At 41.3% G+C, this 25566-nt stretch overlaps 2 protein-coding genes and 1 pseudogene across 4 annotated transcripts; 1 reads left to right on the top strand and 2 right to left on the bottom strand.

The window, feature by feature from the left end:
• Window positions 1-10558, top strand: part of LOC115134864 (SH3 and multiple ankyrin repeat domains protein 3-like) — an 81362-nt pseudogene extending 70804 nt beyond the window's left edge.
• Window positions 10559-13658: 3100 nt separating this feature from the next.
• Window positions 13659-16632, bottom strand: rabl2 (RAB, member of RAS oncogene family-like 2). Of its 2 annotated transcripts, XM_029667905.2 has the most exons (9): window positions 15976-16632; window positions 15777-15806; window positions 15386-15465; window positions 15129-15208; window positions 14922-15033; window positions 14748-14845; window positions 14548-14631; window positions 14304-14345; window positions 13659-13751 (listed from the first exon to the last, which is right to left on the bottom strand). In XM_029667905.2, the coding sequence occupies exons 1-9, from the start codon at window positions 16080-16082 to the stop codon at window positions 13743-13745; spliced, it is 642 nt and encodes a 213-aa protein (XP_029523765.1). In that variant the 5' UTR covers window positions 16083-16632; the 3' UTR covers window positions 13659-13742. The 2 variants fall into 2 exon arrangements, with proteins under 2 accessions (XP_029523765.1, XP_029523766.1); XM_029667906.2 differs by lacking the exon at window positions 14304-14345.
• A 117-nt stretch (window positions 16633-16749) lies between these two features.
• cimap1b (ciliary microtubule associated protein 1B) lies at window positions 16750-20969 on the bottom strand. 2 transcript variants are annotated; one of them, XM_029668932.2, is made up of 7 exons: window positions 20548-20969; window positions 19726-19844; window positions 19377-19580; window positions 18330-18431; window positions 18015-18136; window positions 17724-17864; window positions 16750-17580 (listed from the first exon to the last, which is right to left on the bottom strand). In XM_029668932.2, the coding sequence occupies exons 2-7, from the start codon at window positions 19835-19837 to the stop codon at window positions 17488-17490; spliced, it is 774 nt and encodes a 257-aa protein (XP_029524792.1). In that variant the 5' UTR covers window positions 19838-19844; window positions 20548-20969; the 3' UTR covers window positions 16750-17487. The 2 variants fall into 2 exon arrangements, with proteins under 2 accessions (XP_029524792.1, XP_029524794.1); XM_029668934.2 differs by lacking the exon at window positions 20548-20969 and adding an exon at window positions 20376-20476.
• Window positions 20970-25566: the final 4597 nt, after the last annotated feature.

Genomic DNA, 25566 nt, shown 5'->3' with positions numbered 1-25566 from the left:
TCTATAGAGTTAAGAATGGCCACTAGTGAAACTGCACCAGTTTCTGGGTCCCATCTGTGAGACTGGAGCTACCATGTTGGCTGACAGTTTCTGAGTCTCAGTGGGATTTAGAATGGGCATCAGTGAAGCTGAGCAGTGGGAGCTAGGGAAATGCTGATGAGGACTCTGAGTGTGAGAGGACAACTCGCTTGGCAATGAGACGGAATGAAGTTTCACTAAAGTAATTTACAAAAGAGAGAAGGAAAGGAAGAGAGGGAGTGAAAGATGGAGAGTGATCAGCAGAGGTACTCTCAGTGAATTGCTCTGTCAAAGTGAGCTTCCTGTTGCTGGATCATCTTCCACTAGCTAGACGGTATGCAGCTCTCCTGTCTATATGCCAGTGACCGGAGAGAGGAAACACAAAGAGAACAAAGAAAGATACAAGACAGAGAGACTACAGACAGAGAGACTACTGTGAAAGATACTACAGACAGAGACTACTGACAGAGAGACTACTGACAGAGAGACTACAGACAGAGAGACTACAGACAGAGAGACTACAGACAGAGAGACTACTGTGAAAGATACTACAGACAGAGACTACTGACAGAGAGACTACTGACAGAGAGACTACAGACAGAGAGACTACAGACAGAGAGACTACTGTGAAAGAGACGACTGTGAAAGAGACTACAGACAGAGAGACTACAGACAGAGAGACTACAGACAGAGAGACTACTGTGAAAGATACTACATACAGAGACTACTGACAGAGAGACTACAGACAGAGAGACTACAGACAGAGAGTGAGACTACAGACAGAGAGACTATAGACAGAGACTACAGACAGAGAGACTATAGACAGAGACTACAGACAGCGAGACTACAGACAGAGACTACAGACAGAGAGAGAGACTACAGACAGACAGAGAGACTACAGACAGAGACACTACAGACAGAGAGAATACTGTGAAAGAGACTACAGACAGAGAGACTACAGACAGAGAGACTACTGTGAAAGAGACTACTGTTAAAGAGACTACAGACAGAGACTACAGACAGAGACTACAGACAGAGAGACTACACAGAGAGAGACTACATAGAGAGAGACTACAGACAGAGAGACTACAGACAGAGAGACTACAGACAAAGACTACAGAGAGAGACTACAGAAAGAGAGACTACAGACAGAAACTACATACAGAGACTACAGCGAGAGAGACTACAGATAGAGACTACAGAGAGAGAGAGACTACAGACAAAAACTACAGAGAGAGACTACAGAAAGAGAGACTACAGACAGAGACTACAGACAGAGAGAGAGACTACAGACAGAGAGAGAGACTACAGGGGGGAAAGGCTGCAGACAGAGATGCTACAGATAAAGATTACAGAGAGAGACTACAGAGAGAGAGACTACAGAGAGAGAGACTACACAGAGAGAGACTACACAGAGAGAGACTACACAGAGAGAGACTACAGAGAGAGAGACTACAGAGAGAGAGACTAGAGGCAGAGACTACAGACAGAGACTACAGACAGAGAGAGACTACAGAGAGAGATACTACAGACAGAGACTACAGAGAGAGAGACTACAGACAGAGACTACAGAGAGAGAGTACAGAGAGAGAGACTACCGAGGGAATTGCCTTCAGAAAGTATTCACACCTCTTGACTTTTTCCACATTTTGTTGTGTTTACAGCCTGCATTTAAAACAGATTACAATTTCGATTTTTGTCACTGGCCTACACACAATACCCCATAATGTCAAAGTGCAATTATGTTTTTCAATTATTTTACAAATTAATTAAAAATGAAAAGCTGAAATGTCTAAATATACCTAAATAAGTTCAGGAGTAAGAATTTGCTTAACAAGTCACATAATTAGTTGTATGCACTCACTCCATTGGTGATTTTAAAACAGTTACAGAAACTCTGGCTGCGATAGGAGAAAACTGAGGGTGGACCAACAACATTGTAGTTACTCCACAATACTAACCTATTGACAGAGTGAAAAGAAGGAAGACTGTACAGAATAATAATATTGCAAAACATGCATCCTGTTTGCAACAAGGCACTAAAGTAATAATGCAAAAAATGTGTCCTGAATACAACGTGTTATGTTTGGGGCAAATCCAATAGTACCACTCTCTATATTTTCAAGCAAAGTGGTGGCTGCATCATGTTATGGGTATGCTTGTCAAAATCAAATCACATTTTATTTGTCACATACACATGTTTAGCAGATGTTAATGCGAGTGTAGCGAAATGCTTGTGCTTCTAGTTCCGACAGTGCAGTAATATCTAACAAGTAATCTAACAATTCCCCAACAACTACATACACACAAACCTAAAGGGGTGAATGAGAATATGTACATGTAAGTATATGGATGCGCAATGGCCGAGCAGCATAGGCAAGGTGAAATAGATTATATAAAATACAGTATATACATGTGATATGAGTAATGTAAGATATGTAAACATTATTAAAGTGGTATTATTTAGAGTGCATTGTATAAAGTGACTAGTGATTCATTTATTAAAGTGTTAAAGTGGCCAGAGATTGGGTCCTAATGTAGGCAGCAGCCTCTCTGAGTTAGTGATTGCTGTTAAGCAGTCTGATGGCCTTGAGATATAAGCTGTTTTTCAGTCTCTCGGTCCCAGCTTTGATACATATAATGGTTAAGGACTGAGGAATTTTCAGGATAAAAATAAACTAAATGTAACTAAGCACAGGCAAAATCCTAGAGGAAATCCTGGTTCAGTCTGCTTTCCACCAGACACTAGGAGATTAATTCACCTTTCAGCAGGACAATAACCTAAAACACAAGGCCAAATCTACACTAGTTGCTTACCAAGAAGACAGTGGAGTTACAGTTTTGACTTAAATCTACTTGACCATCTATGGCAAGACCTAAAAATGGTTGTCTAGCAATGACCGACAACCAATTTAACAGAGCTTGAAGAATTTAGAAAAGAATAGTGGGTAAATGTTGCACAATCCAGGTGTTCAGAGAACTTAGAGACTTATCTAGAAAGACTCACAGCTGTAATCGCTGCCAAAGGTGCTTCTACAGAGTATTGACTCAGGGGTGTGAATACTTATGTGAATTAGATATTTCTGTATTTCATTTTCAATAAATTTGCAAAAATTCTACAAATATGTTTTCACTTCGTTATTACTGGGTATTGTGTGTAGATGGGTAAGATTTTTTTTTTTTATCCATTTCGAATTCAGGCTGTACAAAATGTTGTCAAGGGGTGTGAATACTTTCTGAAGGCACTATAGAACACATTTTTGCTCTGTCACATGCTTTACCATGTTCCGGTTCCAGAATGTTTCAGTATGTTCCTCTCTCCTGAGCGCAAGGAGAGTGGGCCATTCTGTAGTAAGCCTTTAAGTCATGATCCAACTAAATAGTTGAAGATACTGAAGCTTTTGAACTTGCTGTGAGTTTACCTAGCTTGCTCTCACTAACAGTCACTAACCCTGCAGACCACATTGAGTGGCTTGATGTTCCAAAGGCTCCACAGATCTAATAGCTCTTGTGGCTCTCTTCTACTTGTGTGAAGCTTTATAGATAAAAACACGGTGATGTTGTTCTAATATCTCTTTACCTCTGGCTTTCTTTCTCTACATCCCATTGCGCTTGCTCTCTCTGTACCTTTCTTTCTCTGTATCCCTCTCACCCTCTTCCCCTCCTAACCTCTCTTTCTCTCTCTCCATATTTCTCCCCTCCAGACTTTTCAGCAGTCTAGGAGAGCTCCACACCATTTCCCAGAGAAGCTACGGCACCACCTACACCATCCGGCCTGGCAGCCGCTTTCCCGTTACACGCCGCACTCCAAGCCCTGGCTCGGGCTCCCCGGATCGGGGTGACCCCCTCAGTCGACTCCCAGGCTTCGGCCTACCCACCTCACCCACCATGCCGCACCACACCATCCTCAAGTCGTCCAGCCTCAGCCTGCACCATGAGCCCAAAGAGGTACGTTTCGTTATGAGGAGCTCCAGCGCCCGGTCCCGCTCCCCCTCTCCGTCCCCTTGTCACTCCCCCGGGCTGGGCTCGCCCCTCCTGGCCCTCAGGCCCTTCCACCAGAAGCCCCTCCACCTGTGGAACAAGTACGACGTTGGAGACTGGCTGGAGAGCATCAACCTGGGGGAGCACAGGGCCGGCTTTCAGGAGCACGAGATCGAGGGCTCGCACCTCCCGGCACTCACCAAGGACGACTTCGCTGAGCTGGGGGTGACGCGCGTGGGACACCGCATGAACATCGAACGAGCACTCAAACAACTGCTGGAGAGCTGACCCCTGCCCTGAGAGAGAGAGGGGGATAGAGAGGGAGAGAAAGAAAATGAGATGGAGAGAGATAGATGGGAAGAGGGAGATGTGGAAAGAGAGGGAGAGAGAGAGAGAGAGAGAGTGAGATGGAGAGTGAGAGAAAGAAAGGGAGATGGAGAGAGAGAGGGAGATGGAGAGAGAGACAGAAACAGAGAGAAAACAAGAGAGAGCTTTTAAACTAGCTCCATTTTTAGGTGGAGCTAGTTTTCATATTAGGTGCAGCTAGTTTTCATTTTTAGGTGAATTTGTTTTCATTTGGATGTTTCTGAAAGTGTACGTTTTGTATTAATACTCTGCTCTCAGCACTGCACTGAATGAGTAGGTGTTCTATATATATTTTTTCCCTAACCCTACCACCCCTCCCAAAATTGGAGTAAACTAATGGATAACAATACTTAGACTTCTACTTCGAAGAAATTCTTTGCAGGAGCGAATCTTGCATGAGCTCCTATTAGAACATTTATTTGTAACAGCTTCTGTTGTTGCTCCTCTAGTCACACCTTTAACCTCTCCGACAGACCATTCCTTCTTTGTACATCTCCTTCTCTTCCACCCTCCATCCCTTCCCTCTATCTCTTTGCCTGCTGTTTTTTTGGCCTCTGAAGGATTCCCCGTTTGCATGAAGAAGGAGGAGGATGAATCTCTAACCATAAGGAAAGTTCAGAGATCCGCTCAGCGACAGCGAACACAGGAGTATAGACACAGTACTGATCTAGAACTAACATAATGTTGACATACTGACAGTACTGACATGGGCCTCTCTCCTCTCTGCCTGGCATTGTAATTAAACTAGAGACACTTGAGCCCAGAGACGGAGCTCCGCGTTGGAGACCACATAGGGAAAACTCCTCCATCCTGGGACCTTCTCGAGGACTGACAGCGCTATCTATTATATTTGGAGAATGTTTAACCAACACTAGTGGCTTTTTTCATAATCAAAACATTTTGCTTTGGGTTTCCAAAGGGAATATTATAGATAAATATGATATAAATGTATTTAAATAGTTTTGAGGGGGGAAAAAACGACAGAATGTTAAAATGAAGATATGTAATAAACTAAAGAGCATCTGACTCCTACTTCTAGACAAAGGACAGAGAGAAAACTTTAACATTTATTGCACCAATAATTTACTTGTTTTTACCAATTATATAAATATATATATTTGAAAAAAGTTAATAGATATATACAAATGACATTTTGTCATAAAATATACAACTTTAGTAAAACTATACATGGTATTCTGTATACAACCCACTGTTGATGAACTGTCCTTACATGGTCACCCTTTCCTGAACAGAAGCATGAAAAGTTGCATCACGTCTTGAAAAGAGGGTTGTGGTTTAATTTCTGTTTGTTTTCTTACGGTCTTCCGTCATACCGAAGGGCAGTGAGGGGTGTGACATCCCAGTTTAACCCCAGTGACCCTGTGACCTCAACACATACTCAGATATAGAGACATATATATATATATATACATGAAGAGTCACATAGTCAAACAAATAACACCCTTACATTCAGGCACCCAGACACACCCAGACACACACACACACCCAGACACACACACACACACAGTTCTCATCCAAACTAAGACCGGTAGCATCATTACATACATCTGAGACCATGGTTTGGGAGAACGGGATGTCTTAAGAAAGGTGTTTAAAAAAACAAAATCAACAATTGTAATGTGAGTTGCTTCTCTCAACAGTCAGAGACAGTGAGTGTCATTCACACAACAGCACAGTGTTAGATCCATACTCTCTGGGAGAACAACAATGGTGTGTTCAGGAGGAAGAAATGTTCTCAATACTGCAGATAGAACTGTCATGATAGAACTGTCAAGTTAGAACTTGCATGATAGAACTGACATGATAGAACTGACATGATAGAACTGTCATGTTAGAACTGACATGATAGAACTGTCATGTTAGAACTGTCATGCTAGAACTGTCATGATAGAACTGTCATGTTAGAACTGTCATGATAGAACTGTCAAGTTAGAACTTGCATGATAGAACTGACATGATAGAACTGTCATGAAAGAACTGACATGCTAGAACTGTCATGTTTAGAACTGTCATGCTAGAACTGTCATGATAGAACTGTCATGTTAGAACTGTCATGATAGAACTGTCATGTTAGAACTGACATGATAGAACTGTCATGCTAGAACTGTCATGATAGAACTGTCATGCTAGAACTGTCATGATAGAACTGTCATGATAGAACTGACATGATAGAACTGTCATGTTAGAACTGTCATGATAGAACTGTCATGATAGAACTGTCATGATAGAACTGACATGATAGAACTGTCATGATAGAACTGTCATGATAGAACTGACATGATAGAACTGACATGCTAGAACTGTCATGTTAGAACTGACATGATAGAACTGACATGCTAGAACTGTCATGTTAGAACTGACATGATAGAACTGTCATGATAGAACTGTCATGTTAGACCTGTCATGATAGAACTGTCATGATAGAACTGTCATGATAGAACTGACATAGAACTGACATGATAGAACTGACATGATAGAACTGTCATGATAGAACTGACATGCTAGAACTGTCATGTTAGAACTGTCATGATAGAACTGTCATGATAGAACTGTCATGATAGAACTGACATGATAGAACTGACATGTTAGAACTGACATGATAGAACTGTCAAGTTAGAACTGTCATGATAGAACTGACATGATAGAACTGTCAAGTTAGAACTGTCATGATAGAACTGACATGATAGAACTGACATGATAGAACTGTCATGATAGAACTGACATGATAGAACTGACATGACAGAACTGTCATGATAGAACTGACATGATAGAACTGTCATGATAGAACTGTCATGATAGAACTGACATGATAGAACTGTCATGAGCGTCTTATAAAGAGTTAACATGATTTCCTATTTTACAAGTTTATTATTGCTATTTGTAGATAAAGAATATGTAGTATATTGGAGTTTCACAACAGTGAAGCATGTCTGTTCTCTATAATACATTTATATCTACATTGTTGTATAACGGAGTCCCCTGAATGTTACCCAGGTGGACACTACAACCACTAAAACCTTTACTAGTCAACAGCAGCACTGAAACCTTTATGCTAAGTGAATATCCTTGTCACGGAGCCACACACCAGTCCAAACTATCTCTGAAACTTTATTTTGTCACCGTTTTGAGTAAGCGGATGTTAAATTCAATGTTGTGTCAACGTTGTAGGGATAACACTCACTGTCTCACATCGGACCTCACAGACGATCTCACTTATGACTCTGGTGATAGGTGTTGTCCCAAATGACATCCTTATCCCTACCGTGCCCTTCTTTTGATCAGAGATTTTCATTTTGGGGCACTATATAAGGAAAAGGATATAATTTGGGACACTACCATACCGTCTGACTCCTTGGCTTATGTGTTGGGTTGATTGTTGGTTTGTGTTTCTATAATGGAGGTGTGGATTTTGTAGCTCTTGGATTATGATGTTTAGAATATACATTTTTCTATTCACTCGCCTAACATGAATTTCAGAGTGAACATTAAGAAAAGGAGAAACAAAAGAAGTAGATCCTCTCAAAAGGACTTTCACACTGTAAATCTGAACAAAACACGAATATTTGCTTTTTTATATTAATCACAAGCAATGTATATATATGATAGTTTTCATATACATTTTTGAAAATCAAAAATTATATAGATCTATATATGAATGTTTGGCATATATGCATAGTTAACCACCTAGGAAAAAAGGTGTGATCTGATTTTTATTATTTTCTATGAACTAGGAGATGATTTGCACAAAACAAGGTGCTAGCATTACAGCCACCTATCATTACAGTGCATGTATGCTGTGAATGGAGGAACACCCTGACTCTCTGTACACAACCCCCTCTCTGCTGTGTGTGTGTGTGTGTGTGTGTGTGTGTGTGTGTGTGTGTGTGTGTGTGTGTGTGTGTGTGTGTGTGTGTGTGTGTGTGTGTGTGTGTGTGTGTGTGTGTGTGTGTGTGTGTGTGTGTGTGTGTGTGTGTGTGTGTGTGTGTGTGTGTGTGTGTGTGTGTGTGTGTGTGTGTGGTAGTATGTATGTGTGGTGGGTGTGTATATGTGTGGTAGGTGTGCGTGTAAGTTGTTCAAACCCTCAAAGGTGGTCCACTGTAGCCTTAATTACATCAGAGATTCCTGGCAGTGGCTGTGTCACACACGTGGTGCACACACTGAAATCCAGATGTATAATCATTACAGGACCCTTTGATATATATTAGATAGATAGAGAGAGAGAGAGAGAGAGAGAGAGAGAGAGAGAGAGAGAATAAATATACTGGGGAGAACTTCAATTTTTATTTATTACATTCTGTCTGTTCCTGTGTAGCCCCTGTCTGTGTGTGTGGGGGAATCGGCAGTGGGCAGCGTTTGGGCTGTGGCTTTAATGGGAGACAGAGACACAGATAATTACAGTATTACCATCTGCTCTACAACACCTCTCTATGACTCTCTCCATGACCAGAAGCACTGGCCCTCTGCTCCCCGTTTCATCCAGTTATACACTCTGTCCTCTTTTCCCTTTTCAGACGTTCAGAGTTTTTAAGGGTATGCTATGATGAAGTCATTTTGAAGAGGACTAACAAAAAAAAAGAAGGAAAAACGTGCCAAAAAATAAACTTTCAATGGTATCTTTTTCTTCTTCCTTAGTACTACCTTAGTCTAGATGTTGTTGAGCTGTTACTCACTAATATGGTGCCATCTCCTGGGAATCTTGAGAACTACAGACATTCATTTAGCTTCACTGTCTGGACACAACCTTTTTGAAGTGGAACTGCAGACGTTTTTATGTTTTGTAAAGGAATATATATATAACTTGAAAAATGGATTTTATGAGCTTTGCATTATTAACATTTATATTTATATTTTTGAGACAAGGTATCAAAGTATTGTTTGGTTTAACTGTGATGAGTTATACCGCTTGTCTAACTGATGCTGAGAGATGCTGACATGGGTTTACACACAGCACATACATACACACATACTATACACACACGCAGGCATGCACGTGTGCTCATATACACAGTGCAGTTTGGACTCCAGTTGCTTTCCTTGTTAGGAAAGAACCTAGTGATGGAGAACCTAGTTGAACCCCTCAGTGGGTTTACCACAGGTAGCTTATACAGATGCAAACCCATGCTACAGGACACAGAGAGCTGAGGCAGACACATCATTCACACCAATGACTTTCTCTGTACGGTCGACTTCATCTTCTTTTCTAATCAACAAAGCACAATCTACATGGTGAGACTGAGTCGTGATTCCTTTTTTTTAAATCCAGGGGGATCTGGTAGACCCGCCATTGGATCAAATGATATTATCATCATTCAAAGGGGTTTTTCTTTCATTGTTGATTTTCTCCTTGTTTGCACTGTGAAGTTTAACAGGGTGGATCTATTACAGGCCATGTCTGGACCATGCCTGGCCCATCTAAACATCCCCTCCTCTTGATCCCCCAGGCATCCCAGCTCTATATCTTCTTCAAGACACTGAACTCCACACAGAACTGTAGCCTGGGTTAAACTAATGATGAACACAATGTCAACCTCAGTAGATTCATGTTATTCAGTAGTTTAGCATTGCTGAATGAATCCTGACAGCACATGTCACGTGTGGTAGGAGGTGAAAATGTGGAAGGTCAGATCGCTAGCTAACTAGAATAATATAGTAGCGTTGACTTTGGTGCTATATATATGTACAGATTTTCGCTAGACAGTGTTACTGTGGCTATTTTAAGATACAGTTCTATGTAATCTCAGATACAGCAAGGGCATACTCAAGTGTCATTTTCCTGTTGAAATGAAAATGGTCTGTAGAGAGGGAGACACCTAGGTTACCTGCTTCTAACTAGCATCTGAGTGTCTACTCCCAAACACACCGTGCTGAAAGGGGTCAGGGGGGCAAGCAGTGGGTATAGACTTGGAATAGAAGAGAGGACACACTGGCCATTGAGTAGATTTCTGGAAAAAGAACAACAATAAAAATAAAGACGTTACGGTTAGTCGCTCCATTATCAAGAACCCTTTTCACCCAGAGGCATGGTTCTCTTATCATCCATAAGGGAACATATAGAGAAGGGAGGCGGGGTAGTGAGGCTGAGGCAGGTCCAGAGAACTGAGTGCTGTGATGGCTCCACCACAGAGATCTATGTTTGTTATATTATGTAATACATTTATAATTAAAAACATGACTTCTGTGTGTCGGCTCCTCATTGGTCTTGCTGCTGAGATCTACTTTGGCCAGAGTTTTAGCTGTACCAACTGCCATATCAGTTTTGACCTGTTTTTCCCCTGGAAACTCAGAGGCCCTTTGCAGCCTTGTGGCTCTGCAGTTTCCCAGTAGTCATTACAGAATTCAAAAATGTATTCATCGTTAACATTTGAGCTGTGGTTATTTCTGAAGGTGGTTGAAATTACACTAACAACCTTGGTTAAAACCTTGAGAGTGAAGCACACGGGCAAGAGACAAGTTATCACAGTTCATAGGATACATGAGATATCATACAGATAAAAAGTTATTTTCCATACGCAACATTAACTATGCAGTCTGGGATCTTAAGAAATGACAAATCCGTAACATATTGTACAAATTGGATTTTGTAACATTTTTTATTACAGGACATAATATATCATACAAAATGCATGACGTAGTACACAATTGTGCAATATTTTCAGGGACCCATTTGCCTTGTGATCACTACTTTCAAAACTAGTGAATTATGCAAAACCTCTGGAGCATAATTTTAAGAGCTCAATTAAATCTGTATCTGCATTATAGCTCAATTTAAAGGCAATATTCCTGCATTCCCGGAGACTGCCTTCATTGTAAAAGCTGCAAAATGTCAGCTCATTCGGGAATTACCTTTACATTTCAGCTCGGGATACATCAGGGATAAGGATTGAATCCAGCCCGAAGAGGTCTAATACACTTAGATTGAGAACCTCTGAAGTGGTCATTTGTTGTAGTTCTGAGGTATCTTCAGTTCTTCTGCAACACTTCCAGTTGACTAAAATGTACACAGAGTATACAAAACATTAAGAACACCTGTTCTTTCTATGACAGACTGACCAGGTGAAAGCTACTGTATGATCCCTTATTGATGTCACTTGTTAAATCCACTTCAATCAGTGTAGATGAAGGGAAGGAGAGGAGACAGGTTAAAGGATTTTTAAGCCTTGAGACATGGATTGTGTATGTGCGCCATTCACAGGGTGAATGGGCAAGACAAAATATTTAAGTGCCTTTGAACAGGGTATGGTAGTAGGTGCCAGGCACCCTGGTTTGTGTCAAGAACTGCAATGCTGCTGTTTTTTTCACACTCAACAGTTTCCCGTGTGAATCAATGGTCCACCACCCAAAAAGACATCCAGCCAACTTGACACAACTGTGGGAAGCATTGGAGTCAACATTGGCCAGCATCTCTGTGTAATGCTTTCGACACTTTGTACTGTCCACGCCCCGATGATTTGAGGCTGTTAAGGGAGCAAAAGGGGTGGGAGGTGAGATATACACTCAGTGTATATCTAACCTGTACATTGATAACTATATCAGTAACTGCACTGGAATTCATTATTGGTGACATTGATGCAGTCTTTTTACTGATGCAGCCAGGTCACAAGTGTTGAGGAGTAAAACCACACAGTCGCTAATGCCATCAAATGGTTACAAGGTACATTCATTGTTTAAGATACATTAAAGGCATGACCTATAAAACGCTCTGGCTTTACACTGTAGCACTTAGAGCAACAATAGCAGCCTTTACATACATGTACTTCACGATCACATTGTACAAATCGCCATACACATGCCACGTATGGTAAAGGCATAAGAGGGCGAAAGCTGATGACAAAGCAGCAGAGTTCACATTCACAGTTTCACTTTGCTATCATAAAATACCAGGAATAGGGATTATAGGTATAGAGCATGTCCCACATTTTACAAGGCATCACATTCTAGATTAACCTCAAACAGCCTGCGTCACACACTTTGGCACATGTTCACCATGCCTGCCACAACATCTATCCTACAATATGTTTGTTCTCACATCAATAGAATGCCCCAGCTCTCACAGGTCACTACTATTATATGGCTCATAGGTTAACATTTTCTGCAGCATCAGCTCCATAAAACCATGTCTCTTTCATGGCAGAAAATAAAACAAAAAATACAAACATGAGGATGTAAGGACAACATGTCCACAATGTGAGAATAATGTGAATATAACATATCCACAACATCAGTTACAGACTCTGGAGCACAGCTCTCCCATGGTAAAGAGGTATCATGTCAACACAGTTAGGATAACATATCCACAGCATCAGTTACAGACTCTGGAGCACAGCTCTCCCATGGTAAAGAGGTATCATGTCAACACAGTTAGGATAACATATCCACAGCATCAGTTACAGACTCTGGAGCACAGCTCTCCCATGGTAAAGAGGTATCATGTCAACACAGTTAGGATAACATATCCACAGCATCAGTTACAGACTCTGGAGCACAGCTCTCCCATGGTAAAGAGGTATCATGTCAACACAGTTAGGATAACATATCCACAGCATCAGTTACAGACTCTGGAGCACAGCTCTCCCATGGTAAAGAGGTATCATGTCAACACAGTTAGGATAACATATCCACAGCATCAGTTACAGACTCTGGAGCACAGCTCTCCCATGGTAAAGAGGTATCATGTCAACACAGTTAGGATAACATATCCACAGCATCAGTTAGACTCTGGAGCACAGCTCTCCCATGGTAAAGAGGTATCATGTCAACACAGTCAGGATAACATATCCACAGCATCAGTTACAGACTCTGGAGCACAGCTCTCCCATGGTAAAGAGGTATCATGTCAACACAGTTAGGATAACATATCCACAGCATCAGTTACAGACTCTGGAGCACAGCTCTCCCATGGTAAAGAGGTATCATGTCAACACAGTTAGGATAACATATCCACAGCATCAGTTACAGACTCTGGAGCACAGCTCTCCCATGGTAAAGAGGTATCATGTCAACACAGTTAGGATAACATATCCACAGCATCAGTTACAGACTCTGGAGCACAGCTCTCCCATGGTTAAGAGGTATCATGTCAACACAGTCAGGATAACATATCCACAGCATCAGTTACAGACTCTGGAGCACAGCTCTCCCATGGTAAAGAGGTATCATGTCAACAGTTAGGATAACATATCCACAGCATCCTTAGCTGCGGTGCAGTCAGAATCAGCTCTCATATACACAATGCCAGTATAATGTAAAAATAATGTGAGGGTAATGTATCAACATCCAGCCAGACAGACAGAGACTCAGGGCTCTCTGGTTTCAGTCCCTCAGCCATCTCTAACGACTCCTCCTTCTTCTGCTCCAGCTCAAAAGTTCTACAGGTCAAGGATGAACAATAAAACATATTAAGGTAGACTCGGCGATATGACGTAGATACAGAAAGTAAACAGCATAGTGAGTCAATTTCCCCAACAACTAACAGCGTTGAAGTGCGAGGCTCAGCTTCTCTGCTGTTTTGGTCCACGTTGCAAAGGTTTGAAGTAAACCCGTGCACATGCGCAGATACTGTGTGTGACTGAAAAGAAGTCATGCATCTTGCTCATCGCAATATCTGCAGTGCTGCTTGTAGCAAAGTAATTTAGCTGAGTCAGCCTGCTAAATGACTTAAAGGTAATCTTATCCAGAGCAACTATCAGTCAAATACATCAAGCGAAGCTGGTTCTGGCATGAATCCAAGTCAGTCACAAGATTAGTAAGCTGACAGTATCAGCTGAGTTTCTGATCAATCAGACATTGAACACACAGCATGATGGCACTTCTTTCAAATAGACTTCAGCAAACTGCTGCCTTCTGGTTCTGCTCTTCTGTTTATCAAGGGCATGGCAGATACTCTGCTCCCTTACCCCTAGCTTTGTTAGGTTCATTACCTGAGCATTTCCTTGGGTGGGAGCAACCTTGAAGAGCAGAGCCTAAACGCCAGACCATATGTGTTACCATTCACATTTTCTATTCAATTAAATGTGAACTCAACCAAATAGATTAATTCTAATGACATAACCAGAACAACTGTCAGTGAAATAGCTGCAGTAAATTAAGGAGATGGAAACAGCAAAAGATATGAGTGTATAAGATCAGTGAGCAAATATCCAGAGAGGGAAATATGTACTGTACCTCCAGCTCCTGCATTACTTCATCCATGAAGTCACTAGAGTTCTGCTTGTAAGACATTGCCATTTTGATTGATTCTTTGAACATCTGGGACACATTTCGAAAGACAGAAAAGGTTTTTCCAAATTTTTGTTTTACTAAGCAAAGGAATACAGTATACAGAGTACTGTGTGTCTCTTAAGGACAATGTTGTCCATCCTCACCTTGACTACATTGGTCCCATCAGCAGCAGATACAAAGTACAAAGGAAGTCCCTGCTTCTTGGCAAAGTTAAAGTTCCTCTGGGTCACCTTCATATCAGCTGCAAACAACAGAGTAAAAATACAAAAAGTCAAAAATAAAATATTATTAGAATTAGCCTGTGTGGCTGGACTCACCATCTATCTTATTAGCCACCACCACACAGGGTATCTCAGGCCTGTACTCTCTCAGCCCTGTATACCAGCTGGTCAGGTTCTTATAAGTGATCTTCCTCTGCACATCAAACACCTGACAAAGACAAGTACAGTTAATGATACAAGCTATGACATAAGTATGAGCCTTGAAGTAATGTTGTCGTCTTAGCAGCTAGTGTGAAGTCTTACCATGATACAGGCGTGAGCCTTATGGTAGTACGAGGGATGCATGCTCTGGAACCTCTCCTGTCCAGCCGTATCCCAGAAGTCTTTGGGGCAGACATAAGCACAAACACAGCTGAAGGCAACCAAACAGATAGCAAGTCAACCAGAAAACATAATGTCAAGATTATGGTTCACAGCACTAACAAATCAGTTTACTATAGCCTTAACAACTCTTCAGTCTAAACCAGACATTTTGATAAGAAAACAATTGATAAACATACCTACTAATACAGCCTTGCTATCGATGGTGGTAGTGTATTTGTAGAGCGTCAGGGCATAGGTTGACAGCTGCTGGGGATGACTGGAAAACAAGTTAAGGAATAGAATAAACAACTTTGTCAAGCCTCTGTACTGTAGCTACACATTGCTGGTCAAAAGGCCTGTCGGCACACTGGATGATTAACCTGCTACAAGCCAAATCAGTTACTGCATGAACTATTGAGAAGGCATTGGGTTTCTTTCAGTTTAATACTATCAATTTTAGGCAACACCTAACATTACTTAGTCAGCTACATCAAGCTAAAAGACTGATGAATTTCTTCTGCGATCATGCAACACTCAAAACCCAATTACACAAATTATAGATGAGAGCGCCAGTGTGAGAAAGGATACTATCCGTCTATCAGAAACCTCTCCATCAACCTGTAAAACAAAGAGGCAGTTGTTAACATCTTCTCCTGGGTCACAAACAGTAAGCAATACTGCTGATATAAAATGTAGTTACCTTTACTGAGAACGTTCAGCATCTTTGAGATGTATTTGCAGTGACAAAATGACAAGAAAAAGATGGCATGCTCCCTATCTAACTTACTTGGATTTTCCCACTGCACTGTCGCCAAGGCAGATTATCTTGACTTCTTCATCGGCATCATATTTATCTTGGTCCAGTTCAGGAATGCCACTGGCGTCGCCTGCCATTCTACCTTTAGAAAGGGGAAATGAGCTGCGTCTCACAGCAGCTTAGCTAGTTAGAGAACGTAAACAAACGTTAGCTAGCTACAGTAAAGTACGTGGCTAGAAGTGAACTAGCAAAAGGAATTCACTTAGTCTGTGATTAACAGCAAGTAACCGCTTAACGTTAGCTAACTAACACATATTTGCATGCATTCACTTAAAATATGATCCAAACCCATTCGAAGTGATGTCTAAGTTAACTTATTAGCTAGCTGTCGAAACGGGCATGGTTTCAACCCGACGTTGTTTAGCTATCTACAGTAACGTTAGCCTAGCCAGTGCACAGGCTACTTGTTAGGGTAGCTAACATAACACACAGTCAGGGATATTGCTATGTCCCTGATATAACGCTATATCTAGCAACCTGCTTTAGCGGTCAGTAGGCTAGCAAAATAAGTAGAAAAACGTTATCGTTGGCAAAACGCTAGTTTTCAAAACGATGTAGTTTGCATCTTCATGTTTTTGTAGCAACAGCTTCCTCCGGAGAATTTCTGTTTCTATGCAACGCAGACGCTTAAAAGCCCCCTTTTTTTGCACGAGGCTGTTCCTATTATTGCCTGAAAATGGGTTATATTGGGCTATTTCCAAAGATTGTCCAAATGTTTATTTTTCCATGACAGAAAAAAGTATATTCGTTGAAAATGTATTTATTTAAAACTAGCGTTATTTATCACCACAATTGTACACGTTTGACATGTTATAACATCAAAGTGAGTGAACATAGCCAAGTCATTATGGTTTGAGAAGAATCATGTCAGATCAATGTTATATCAAACCACATCTTTGGTATTGGAACAATAAAATATAATACTAGGGATTTCAGAATAATTTTAATACTGAAAGTGGTCATAAACCTTTGGCATAATATCACACTCAATCTCGTGTGGTGCAAATTAAAACAGTATTGGGCCAAAGAAAAGTGTTCCCCAAATCATAGCATTCATGCAGCATACAAGTAACACAAAATGTGAAGGGAGGCCTCAGGTGAAGTAGTGTTTGTGTAGTACAAGCCTAATCCTTTCCTCCCACATAAGTATTCATAACGTTCAAGCGTGCGTGATAGCCGATGTGTTTTTCTCAGTTATTCAAATCAAATTGATGTGATAAAACATAGCCGTCATATAAAAAAATATACTTTTGTTTTTAATCATCAACAAGGATTAGCTTGGTTAGCAGGTTAGCTTGTCTTCCAGCATCATTGTACTCCATGCAGGATAGGCAATACATAAGAACAATAAGGCACAATTAACTACTTTCTTCACTGCAGAGCATTTTGATACTGATGAATTTATTGCTGGGATAAGGGGGTAGGGATGAAGAAAAGGGATGTTGGGAAGGAATGAGGTAAATGGAGGAATGGGAAGGGTTCCTATTCCGCCAAATCCACTATAAGCGGAGCAATGAACTCAGAATGACGAATTCCGAAAGAGAAGCTTGGAGGTTTGATCCTGGTGAAGGTCACCTAGGAACGGAAGACGGGCAGTTAGTGCATTACCCATGCAACAGAGGGTAGAAACAAACTTTATATAAGATATTTTACTATTTTAATTATTGTATAAGTACACAGTTATAGAAGTGTGATATGGTTATGATGAGGTGTCTTGCCTGTTCAGGGTGGTGAGCTCCAGGGCCTGGTTTCCTGGTGGTGTCTCCAGGCATGCTGTTGCGTCCTGTCATGCTGTAGTGGGGGGGTTTGTGTTTGTAGGTGCAGGGGTCCACCACTCTGTATGTCCCTGGGCCAGGAGTCTGACATACAGATGGAAACACACAGGGAAGAAGTGTGAGGGAAGAAAACAATGAACGACAGGCCTACCTAACTCAATCTGTCCATCATCGATAAAGAAGACAGATGAGATGTCAATTTTGAAGAGTCTGTGTTTGACATGTCAGATCTACCTTCTGCAGGTCCTCGTGGAAGCTGCCGATCTTGCTGCGTCCTCGAAGGGAGAAGTTAGGGGCGGAGGTTTTGTTGACGGTAGCAGGCCCCAACACAGAGGGCAGCATGTAAGCTGCAGGGCCTGAGAGAGAGGACACAAACAATCACATTTTGTAAATACACCAACATTCTATTCCACAATCCTATCACATTTTTAGTGTTCATCGAACATGCTCTCTGAATATTTGATCGATCACATTTTAAAATTCTACAGCCAACATTCTATTCCATGTCTCTTAAAGCCACAGTGTTGGATTTATTGAAGAGGATGTTACCTGGGGTCTGGTCGTTGCGGAAGCCTTTGCTCCTGGCAGACAGGGAATAGGCAGGGGCAGAGTAATATGCAGACTTCCCTGACCTCTCAGGGGAGTAGCGTCCTGAAACACCAAACAGACAGTTAGAATTAAGCCTAGAGTCTGTATGTGTGTGTGTAGTTTCTGAGAGACAGTGTGAGTTTTGAGCATGCTTGTGTGTGAGTGTGTGTGTACTGGCAAGTGTGTGTGTTTATCCAAAGCGACTTAACCATGCGTGCATACATTTTACATACAGGTGGACCTGAGCTAGAGGCTGCCATTTGAGCCAATGTCTAGCCTTGTTTATCTTCACGCTACATTCCTCTATGGAGGTGGTCTGTCCTGATAATGGATATATTGTTGTCCTTCTGATGTAATAGACTCCAAAGGTGATTGTTGTTTAATGATGAAGAAATATAAGGCTTCGGCCTTGGTGGCCCTCAGGGTTGATAAGACATCACACCTTAGTTAAGATAGGATTTTACGTTTGTGGGTTTGGAAATATCTTAAAATAGTTGTCTTACATTAGCCTATTGACCTTCTCTGTCTAAGCAAACTGGTAGTTCACTTTTTTTTAAGGGCTTTAGAACTTGACAGATGTGTCGTTTGAAAAATCGAGGGTTTCCACTTCTTGAAAAGAAAAGTTGACATTTTATTAAGTTGGATGTAGAAATTATAGAAATGTTGTTATCTGTAAAAGAAACATGTAAATGTACCAGAAAATGTGAAATGACACTGATGTCTGAGGACCAGTTTGTTTTTTGTTACTGAAACATCAAACAATCAAATGTATTTATAAAGCCCTTCTTACATCAGCTGATGTCACGAAGTGCTGTACAGAAACCTAGCCTAAAACCCCAAACAGCAAGCAATGCATGATGATCTTCCAGATGTTAAGGAGGTGTTCGTCATATTTTAGATCCACTGTTAGAGTACCACCACATTCTGTCTGAATGTATCATTACACTGTGCATCCTGACATAAAACACATGCAGATGGAGCAAAAAAGAAAGGGGGTGTGTTACCGACCAGGTCCGGGGGTTTGGAACAGCTGGGGGTCATTGGGGCGGCTGTAGAGGGAGTATGCAGGGGTCCCGTCACGCCCAATCCTGGTGATGTTGGAGGGAACCAAGTACCCTGGCCCGGGGGAGCAGTCTGAGCTGAATTGGCGATGGCGTGTCCCAAAACTGAACGCCGGTGCTTTCAGCTTCCTGGGGTCATGGTAGTTCAGACCTGAAGAAGAAGAGGAAAAGATGATTGCCCATGTGTCTTTTTATACCCCAAAATAAAAAACAAATCAACCAACTAAACAAAAGGTTGATAACAAATCAACCAATAAATCAATCAGTCAGTCAATCAATCACTAAATTAGTTGTACCTGTCGCTCCAGGCAGGGCATACTTGGGTCCAGGGCTGCTGTAGAGTGCAGCAATGGGGCCTCTGGGCTTGTGGGGCCTCCAGGAGCCAACCCAAACATCAGTGCCTGACATGATTAGTCTGTGGACAAGGACAGATGGAATTAGAGTCAATTTAAACTTGCTGGATGCTCATACCAATAGTGTTTTCATTAAAAACTGCCCTTTTAGGATAGTGAAAAGCAGATTGCCTTCATTTGGGTAATTGCCTCACTTTTTAGAGCTGGTGAGTTAGTGCTGGTATCTGGAGATCGTTTGTGTGTTTGGTTGGTGTTCCAGACTAACTGTGGTGCAATAGTGATGTGCACATAATTTATGTCATAATGGGATATGCTCAGCTGCGCGTAAAAAATGTCTTACTTTTTTGAGCAAAATCAGTGTGACGACTGTTTAGTTGCTTTACTCAATAAAATAGCCCAGTTTTATCTGTTATATGTTATTTATATTAATAAATAAATTATACTATTTATGAGTCTCCGCTGCCTCGACGTTAATTTATAGACATAACGATTTCCCCATAATTGAGACCTCTCTCTGAAATAAAAGTTTATAACAGCATACTATTGCTGAAACTATGAACAGATATGAATTCATCATAACGACATAGACCTACCACCATACTGTTGTTAATATAGGACAAGGGCGATAAAACAAAATATCTTCCACACCTTGACCGTGTGACTGCGCGTCTGGCTGTATTCAAATTGCCCGCTTATGCAAATTGCCAGCTGTTGCAAGATAAATATTGATATAAAAAAAAAATCCCCCTGATCTAAATGGCCAACCTGTATTGTAGTTCGTTGTCTTCTCGGCACTGGTCTTCTCCGCACTGGGTGCTCCCTAGGACCAAACACTTGAGAGCTCTGATTGTTTGACTTTGGTTGTCCTCGTGCTCACTATGACTACGTTACCATGGAGACGCTATTTTGACAGGCAGGTTGGCTTTAAATTCACAATGTGGCAGAAAATAAACCTGTTTACGATTACCAAAATTGAAGGACAACATTTTTTTTCTTCTGTAATGCAATGCAGTCAGAACTTGTTCAAAGAGATCAATTCGTTTCTTAGGGGGCGGAGGGTATTTAATGTTTTTAATTTAACCTTTATTTAACTAGGCAAGTCCGTTAAGAACAAAATCGTATGTACAATCACGGCCAAACCCGGACGACGCTGGACAAATTGTGCGTTGTTTTATGGGACTCCCAATCACAACAGGTGCCTGAATTATTCCCTCCTTCGGGTTCTTCATTGCTGTGACTTGCTTGCCAGCTGAGATTTCTGCCCTTCACTCCGTTGTCAGTTTTGCCTACATTTCACTAATCTTAGTAGCAGAAAGCATTTTTGTCTGCAGTTTTCGGTGTGACTATAAACCAATATGCAGAAACAGTTTGTGATATATTGAAAACCTAAACATAAAATGTGCTATATACACACATACATCTGCCACAATAATCATATTACTTGTATTTTTTTAAACAAAGTGAATGTGGCAGTTCTAGCTTGTATAGCACCCTGGGCGAACCCCCCCTTCAGCCCCCGCCCCGGCAAATGCCGCACTGGGCGGCTGCCCATGTCGCCCTTACCTTTATGTTTAATATAACACACATTTATTAAATTCGGTTGCCTATGTGAAGTTTGTTCTATAGAAAGTATTTGACTCTGATGTGTGCCACAGAAAGTATTTGACTCTAGCCACAAAATTAAGGAAATTAGAAGGGGGGAGAATTCTGACACAACACCTGATTTGATTCAGCCTGGATGGCCCAAATCCCATGTCTCGATCATATTCAGTACAAAGATTATTGGAGTTTTCACCATTGTGCAGGATGGACAGAATTATGGTTACTAAATCAATAGAAGCCAGATAAAAAAAAGTGTTACATCTGGAAAAACGCATCGCATCAACTAGGCTGGATTCTGTGCAATAATTAAGGCTGCTGTCTATCTGACGGGGTCACTTTCCCGTTGAACATGTCATCTTTCTTCATATAGGTAAAATGGATATCGATTTTGAGACATGACATGTTATATTTTTATATTTCAGGATACACTTTTCATATTTATTCGACATTACTGTGCTTTTTTGAAGATTTCTCACAAAAACAAGCTCATCTCTGAAATGTCAACGGAGCAGTGAGCATATACTAAGCGTTTTATTTTCAAAGCCTTAAATTGTAAAATTACATTTAATTCAGCCATTGGCGACCAGTCATTTTGAGCCCCACATTTTTAGCAAAAATGGGGGGCTTGCCTGTTTTGCATGTTACTTTGGCATTAACACGTGCCACATATCAGTTTGCAAACAATGTAAAAAAAAAGATATACACTAACTATCGAAATTTTGGGGTCCCTTAGAAATGTCCTTGTTTTTGAAAGAAAAGCACATATTTTTTGTGCATTTGAAATAAAATAAAATTGATCAGAAATAGAGTGTAGACATTGTTAATGTTTTAAATGACTATTGTAGCTGGAAGCATCTGATTTTTAATGGTATATCTACATAGGCGTACAGAGGCCCATTATAAGAAACCATCACTCCTGTGTTCCAATGTCACATTGTTAACTAATCCAAGTTTATAATTTTAAAAGGTTAATTGATCATTAGAAAACCCTTTTGCAATTATGTTACCACAGCTGAAAACTGTTGTTCCGATTAAAGAAGCAATAAAACTGGATGACTAGTTAGACTAGTTGTGTATCTGGAGCATCAGCATTTGTGGGTTTAATTACAGGCTCAAAACAAAGCACTTTCTTCTGAAACTTGTCAGTCTATTCTTGTTCTGAGAAATGAAGGCTATTCCATGCGAGAAATTGCCGAGAAATTTAAGATCTCGTACAACGCTGTGTACTACTCCCTTCACATAACAGCACAAATTGTCTCTAACCAGAATAGAAAGAGTGGGAGGCCCCGGTGCACAACTGAGCAAGAGGACAAGTACTTTAGTGTCTAGTTTGAGAAAAGGATGCCTCACAAGTCCTCAACTGGCAGCTACAAACTGAAAATGGCGTTACACCAAACTGGAAGTCTTCCAACTAGCTTGGAAAGATAGTACCGTGCAGTATCGAAGAGCCCTCACTGCTGCTCGATCATCATATTTTTACAACTTAATTGAGGAGAATAAGAACGATCCAAAATGTATTTTTTATACTGTCGCAAAGCTAACTAAAAAGCAGCATTCCCCAAGAGAGGATGTCTTTTACTTCAGCAGTGATAAATTCATGAACTTCTTTGACGAAAAGATCATGATCATAAGAAAGCAAATTACGGACTCTTTAAATATGCGTATTTCTCCAAAGCTCAGTTGTCCTGAGTGCCAGGACCTAGGATCAAGGGAGACACTCAAGTTTTTTAAATACTATATCTCTTGACACATTGATGAAAATAGTCTTGGCCTCCAAACCTTCAAGCTGCATACTGGACCCTGTTCCAACTAAACTACTGAAAGAGCTGCTTCCTGTGCTTGACCCTCCTATGTTGAATATAATAAACAGCTCCCTATCCACTGGATGTGTACCAAACTCACAAAAAGTCTGCCTTCCTGAAGAAAAACAACATATACGAAACGCTTTAGTCTGGTTTTAGACCCCATCATAGAACTGAGACTGCACTTGTGAAGGTGGAAAATTACTTTTTAATGGCGTCAGAACAAGGATCTGCATCTGTCCTCGTGCTCCTAGACCTTAGTGCTGCTTTTGATACCATCGATCGCCACATTCTTTTGGAGAGATTGGAAACCCAAATTGGACTACATGGATAAGTTCTGGCCTGGTTTAGATCTTATCTGTCGGAAAGATGTAATTTTGTCTCTGTGGATGAACCACATTTTTTTATCATATTACTCCAGTGCTAGACTCTCTACACTGGCTTCCTTGTTAAGGCTAGGGCTGATTTCAAGGTTTTACTGCTAACCTACAAAGCATTACATGGGCTTTCTCCTACTTATCTTTCCGATTTGGTCCTGCCATACATACCTACACGTACGCTACGGTTACAAGACGCAGGCCTTCTTACTGTCCCTAGAATTTCTAAGCAAACAGCTGGATGCAGGGCTTTCTCCTATAGAGCTATATTTTTATGGAATGGTCTGCCTACCTATGTGAGAGACGGAGACTCGGTCTCAACCTTTAAGTCTTTATTGAAGACTCGTCTCTTCAGTAGGTTCTGTGATTGAGTCTAGTCTGGCCCAGAGGTATGAAGGTGAAAGGAAATGCACTGGAGGGACGAACCACCCTTGCTGTCTCTGCCTGGTTGGTTCCCCTCTCTCCACTGGAATTCTCTGCCTCTAACCCTATTACGGGGGCCGAGTCACTGGCTTACTAGTGCTCTTCCATGCCATCCCTAGGAGGGGTGCGTCAGTTGAGTGGGTTGAGTCACTGACGTGATCTTCCTATCCGGGTTGGTGCGCCCCTCGGGTTTGTGTCGTGGGGGAGGTCTTTGTGGGCTTTACTTGGCCTTGTCTCAGGGTAGTAGGTTGGTGGTTGAAGATATCCCTCTAGGCGTGTGGGGGCTGTGCCTTGGGAAAGTGGGCGGGGTTATATCCTGCCTGTTTAGCCCTGTCTGGGGGTATCGTTGGACAGGGCCACAGTGTCTCCCGACCCCTCCTGTCTCAGCCTCCAGTATTTATGCTGCAATAGTTTGTGACAGGGGGCTAGGTTCAGCCTGTTATATCTGGAGTATTTCTCATGTGAATTTAAGTATGCTCCCTCTAATTCTCTCTCTTTTTTTCTCTCTCTCTTCTCTCGGAGGACCTGATCCATAGGACCATGCCTCAGGACTATCTGGCCTGATGACTCATTGCTGTCCCCAGTCCACCTGGTCATGCTGCTGCTCCAGTTTCAACTGTTCTGCCTGTGATTATTATTATTTGACCATGCTGGTCATTTATGAACATTTGAACATCTTGGCCATGTTCTGTTATAATCTCCACCCGGCACAGCCAGAAGAGGACTGGCCACCCCTCATAGCCTGGTTCCTCTCTAGGTTTCTTCCTAGGTTTTGGCCTTTCTAGGGAGTTTTTCCTAGCCACCGTGCTTCTACATCTGCATTGTTTGGGGTTTTGGGCTGGGTTACTGTACAGCGCTTTGTGACTTCGGCTGATGTAAAAAGGGCTTTATAAATACATTTGATTGATTGATTGCAGGGTGTGTTAGTTTTAACATCTCATATTGACTGAAAATGTGCCTGTGCCTTCAATGTGCAGAACACATAAAAGTAAACTCTCATCTAACAGTGGCTTTGAAATTAGTGAAACATTTGGCATCCAGACCTCTATAGTGTCACATGTAGGCCTACATGATTATGCCCAGGCCCGATTGAGACCATAACAAACCTGTTTATTGTCATCTCTCTATCAAACTCACTTTAATGCTTTATATTTTTATATGGGGTTTGAGATCTGAGTAGCAGGCTGCCGACTGTTAAACGATGATTAATGAAAAACTGAAACAAAACCTTTTTGGAAAATTAAGGATCAGCAGGTTAAATATAATCAAATAAATGTGTCCTCATACAGTTTATTGGCTATGGTCAAAACACAGTTATGGCCTTTGGAAATGTTCTCCCCAGCCACTCACTTCTGAGTGATTTTTTTTTGCCTTATTTTCCTTGCATGGTTATATATTTATATTTCTTGGATAAAGGTATCAGCATCACCAGTGCTTGACTTGGGTAGGAGCTCACTGGAGCAGAGTACCGGCATCTCACATTTTTTACTGCTTGAGCTCCTGTTCATCTTATAAAATATGAACTCAAAAGTATTATGGAGCTCCTGCACCTAAATATAAGCAGTACCGGCACCCAATAT

The sequence above is a fragment of the Oncorhynchus nerka genome, linkage group LG9a (assembly GCF_034236695.1).
Source record: "Oncorhynchus nerka isolate Pitt River linkage group LG9a, Oner_Uvic_2.0, whole genome shotgun sequence".
NCBI classification, from domain to species: Eukaryota; Metazoa; Chordata; class Actinopteri; order Salmoniformes; family Salmonidae; genus Oncorhynchus; species Oncorhynchus nerka.
This window is presented reverse-complemented; position numbering and strand designations above follow the sequence as displayed.

Excerpts from the sequence above, each read along its gene's own strand:
- rabl2 (XM_029667905.2), bottom strand. The coding sequence starts at position 16,082 with ATGGCAGGCGACGCCAGTGGCATTCCTGAACTGGACCAAGATAAATAT. Across the intron at positions 15,807-15,975 it reads AGTGCAGTGGGAAAATCCAA|GTTGATGGAGAGGTTTCTGA; the intron begins GTAAGTTAGATA and ends TTTGTTTTACAG. Across the intron at positions 15,209-15,385 it reads TAGCAAGGCTGTATTAGTAG|ACTTCTGGGATACGGCTGGA; the intron begins GTATGTTTATCA and ends TCTGCCCCAAAG.
- cimap1b (XM_029668932.2), bottom strand. The coding sequence starts at position 19,837 with ATGTCAGGCACTGATGTTTGGGTTGGCTCCTGGAGGCCCCACAAGCCC. Across the intron at positions 19,581-19,725 it reads TGCCCTGCCTGGAGCGACAG|GTCTGAACTACCATGACCCC; the intron begins GTACAACTAATT and ends CTTCTTCTTCAG. Across the intron at positions 18,137-18,329 it reads CCGCAACGACCAGACCCCAG|GCCCTGCAGCTTACATGCTG; the intron begins GTAACATCCTCT and ends CCTCTCTCTCAG.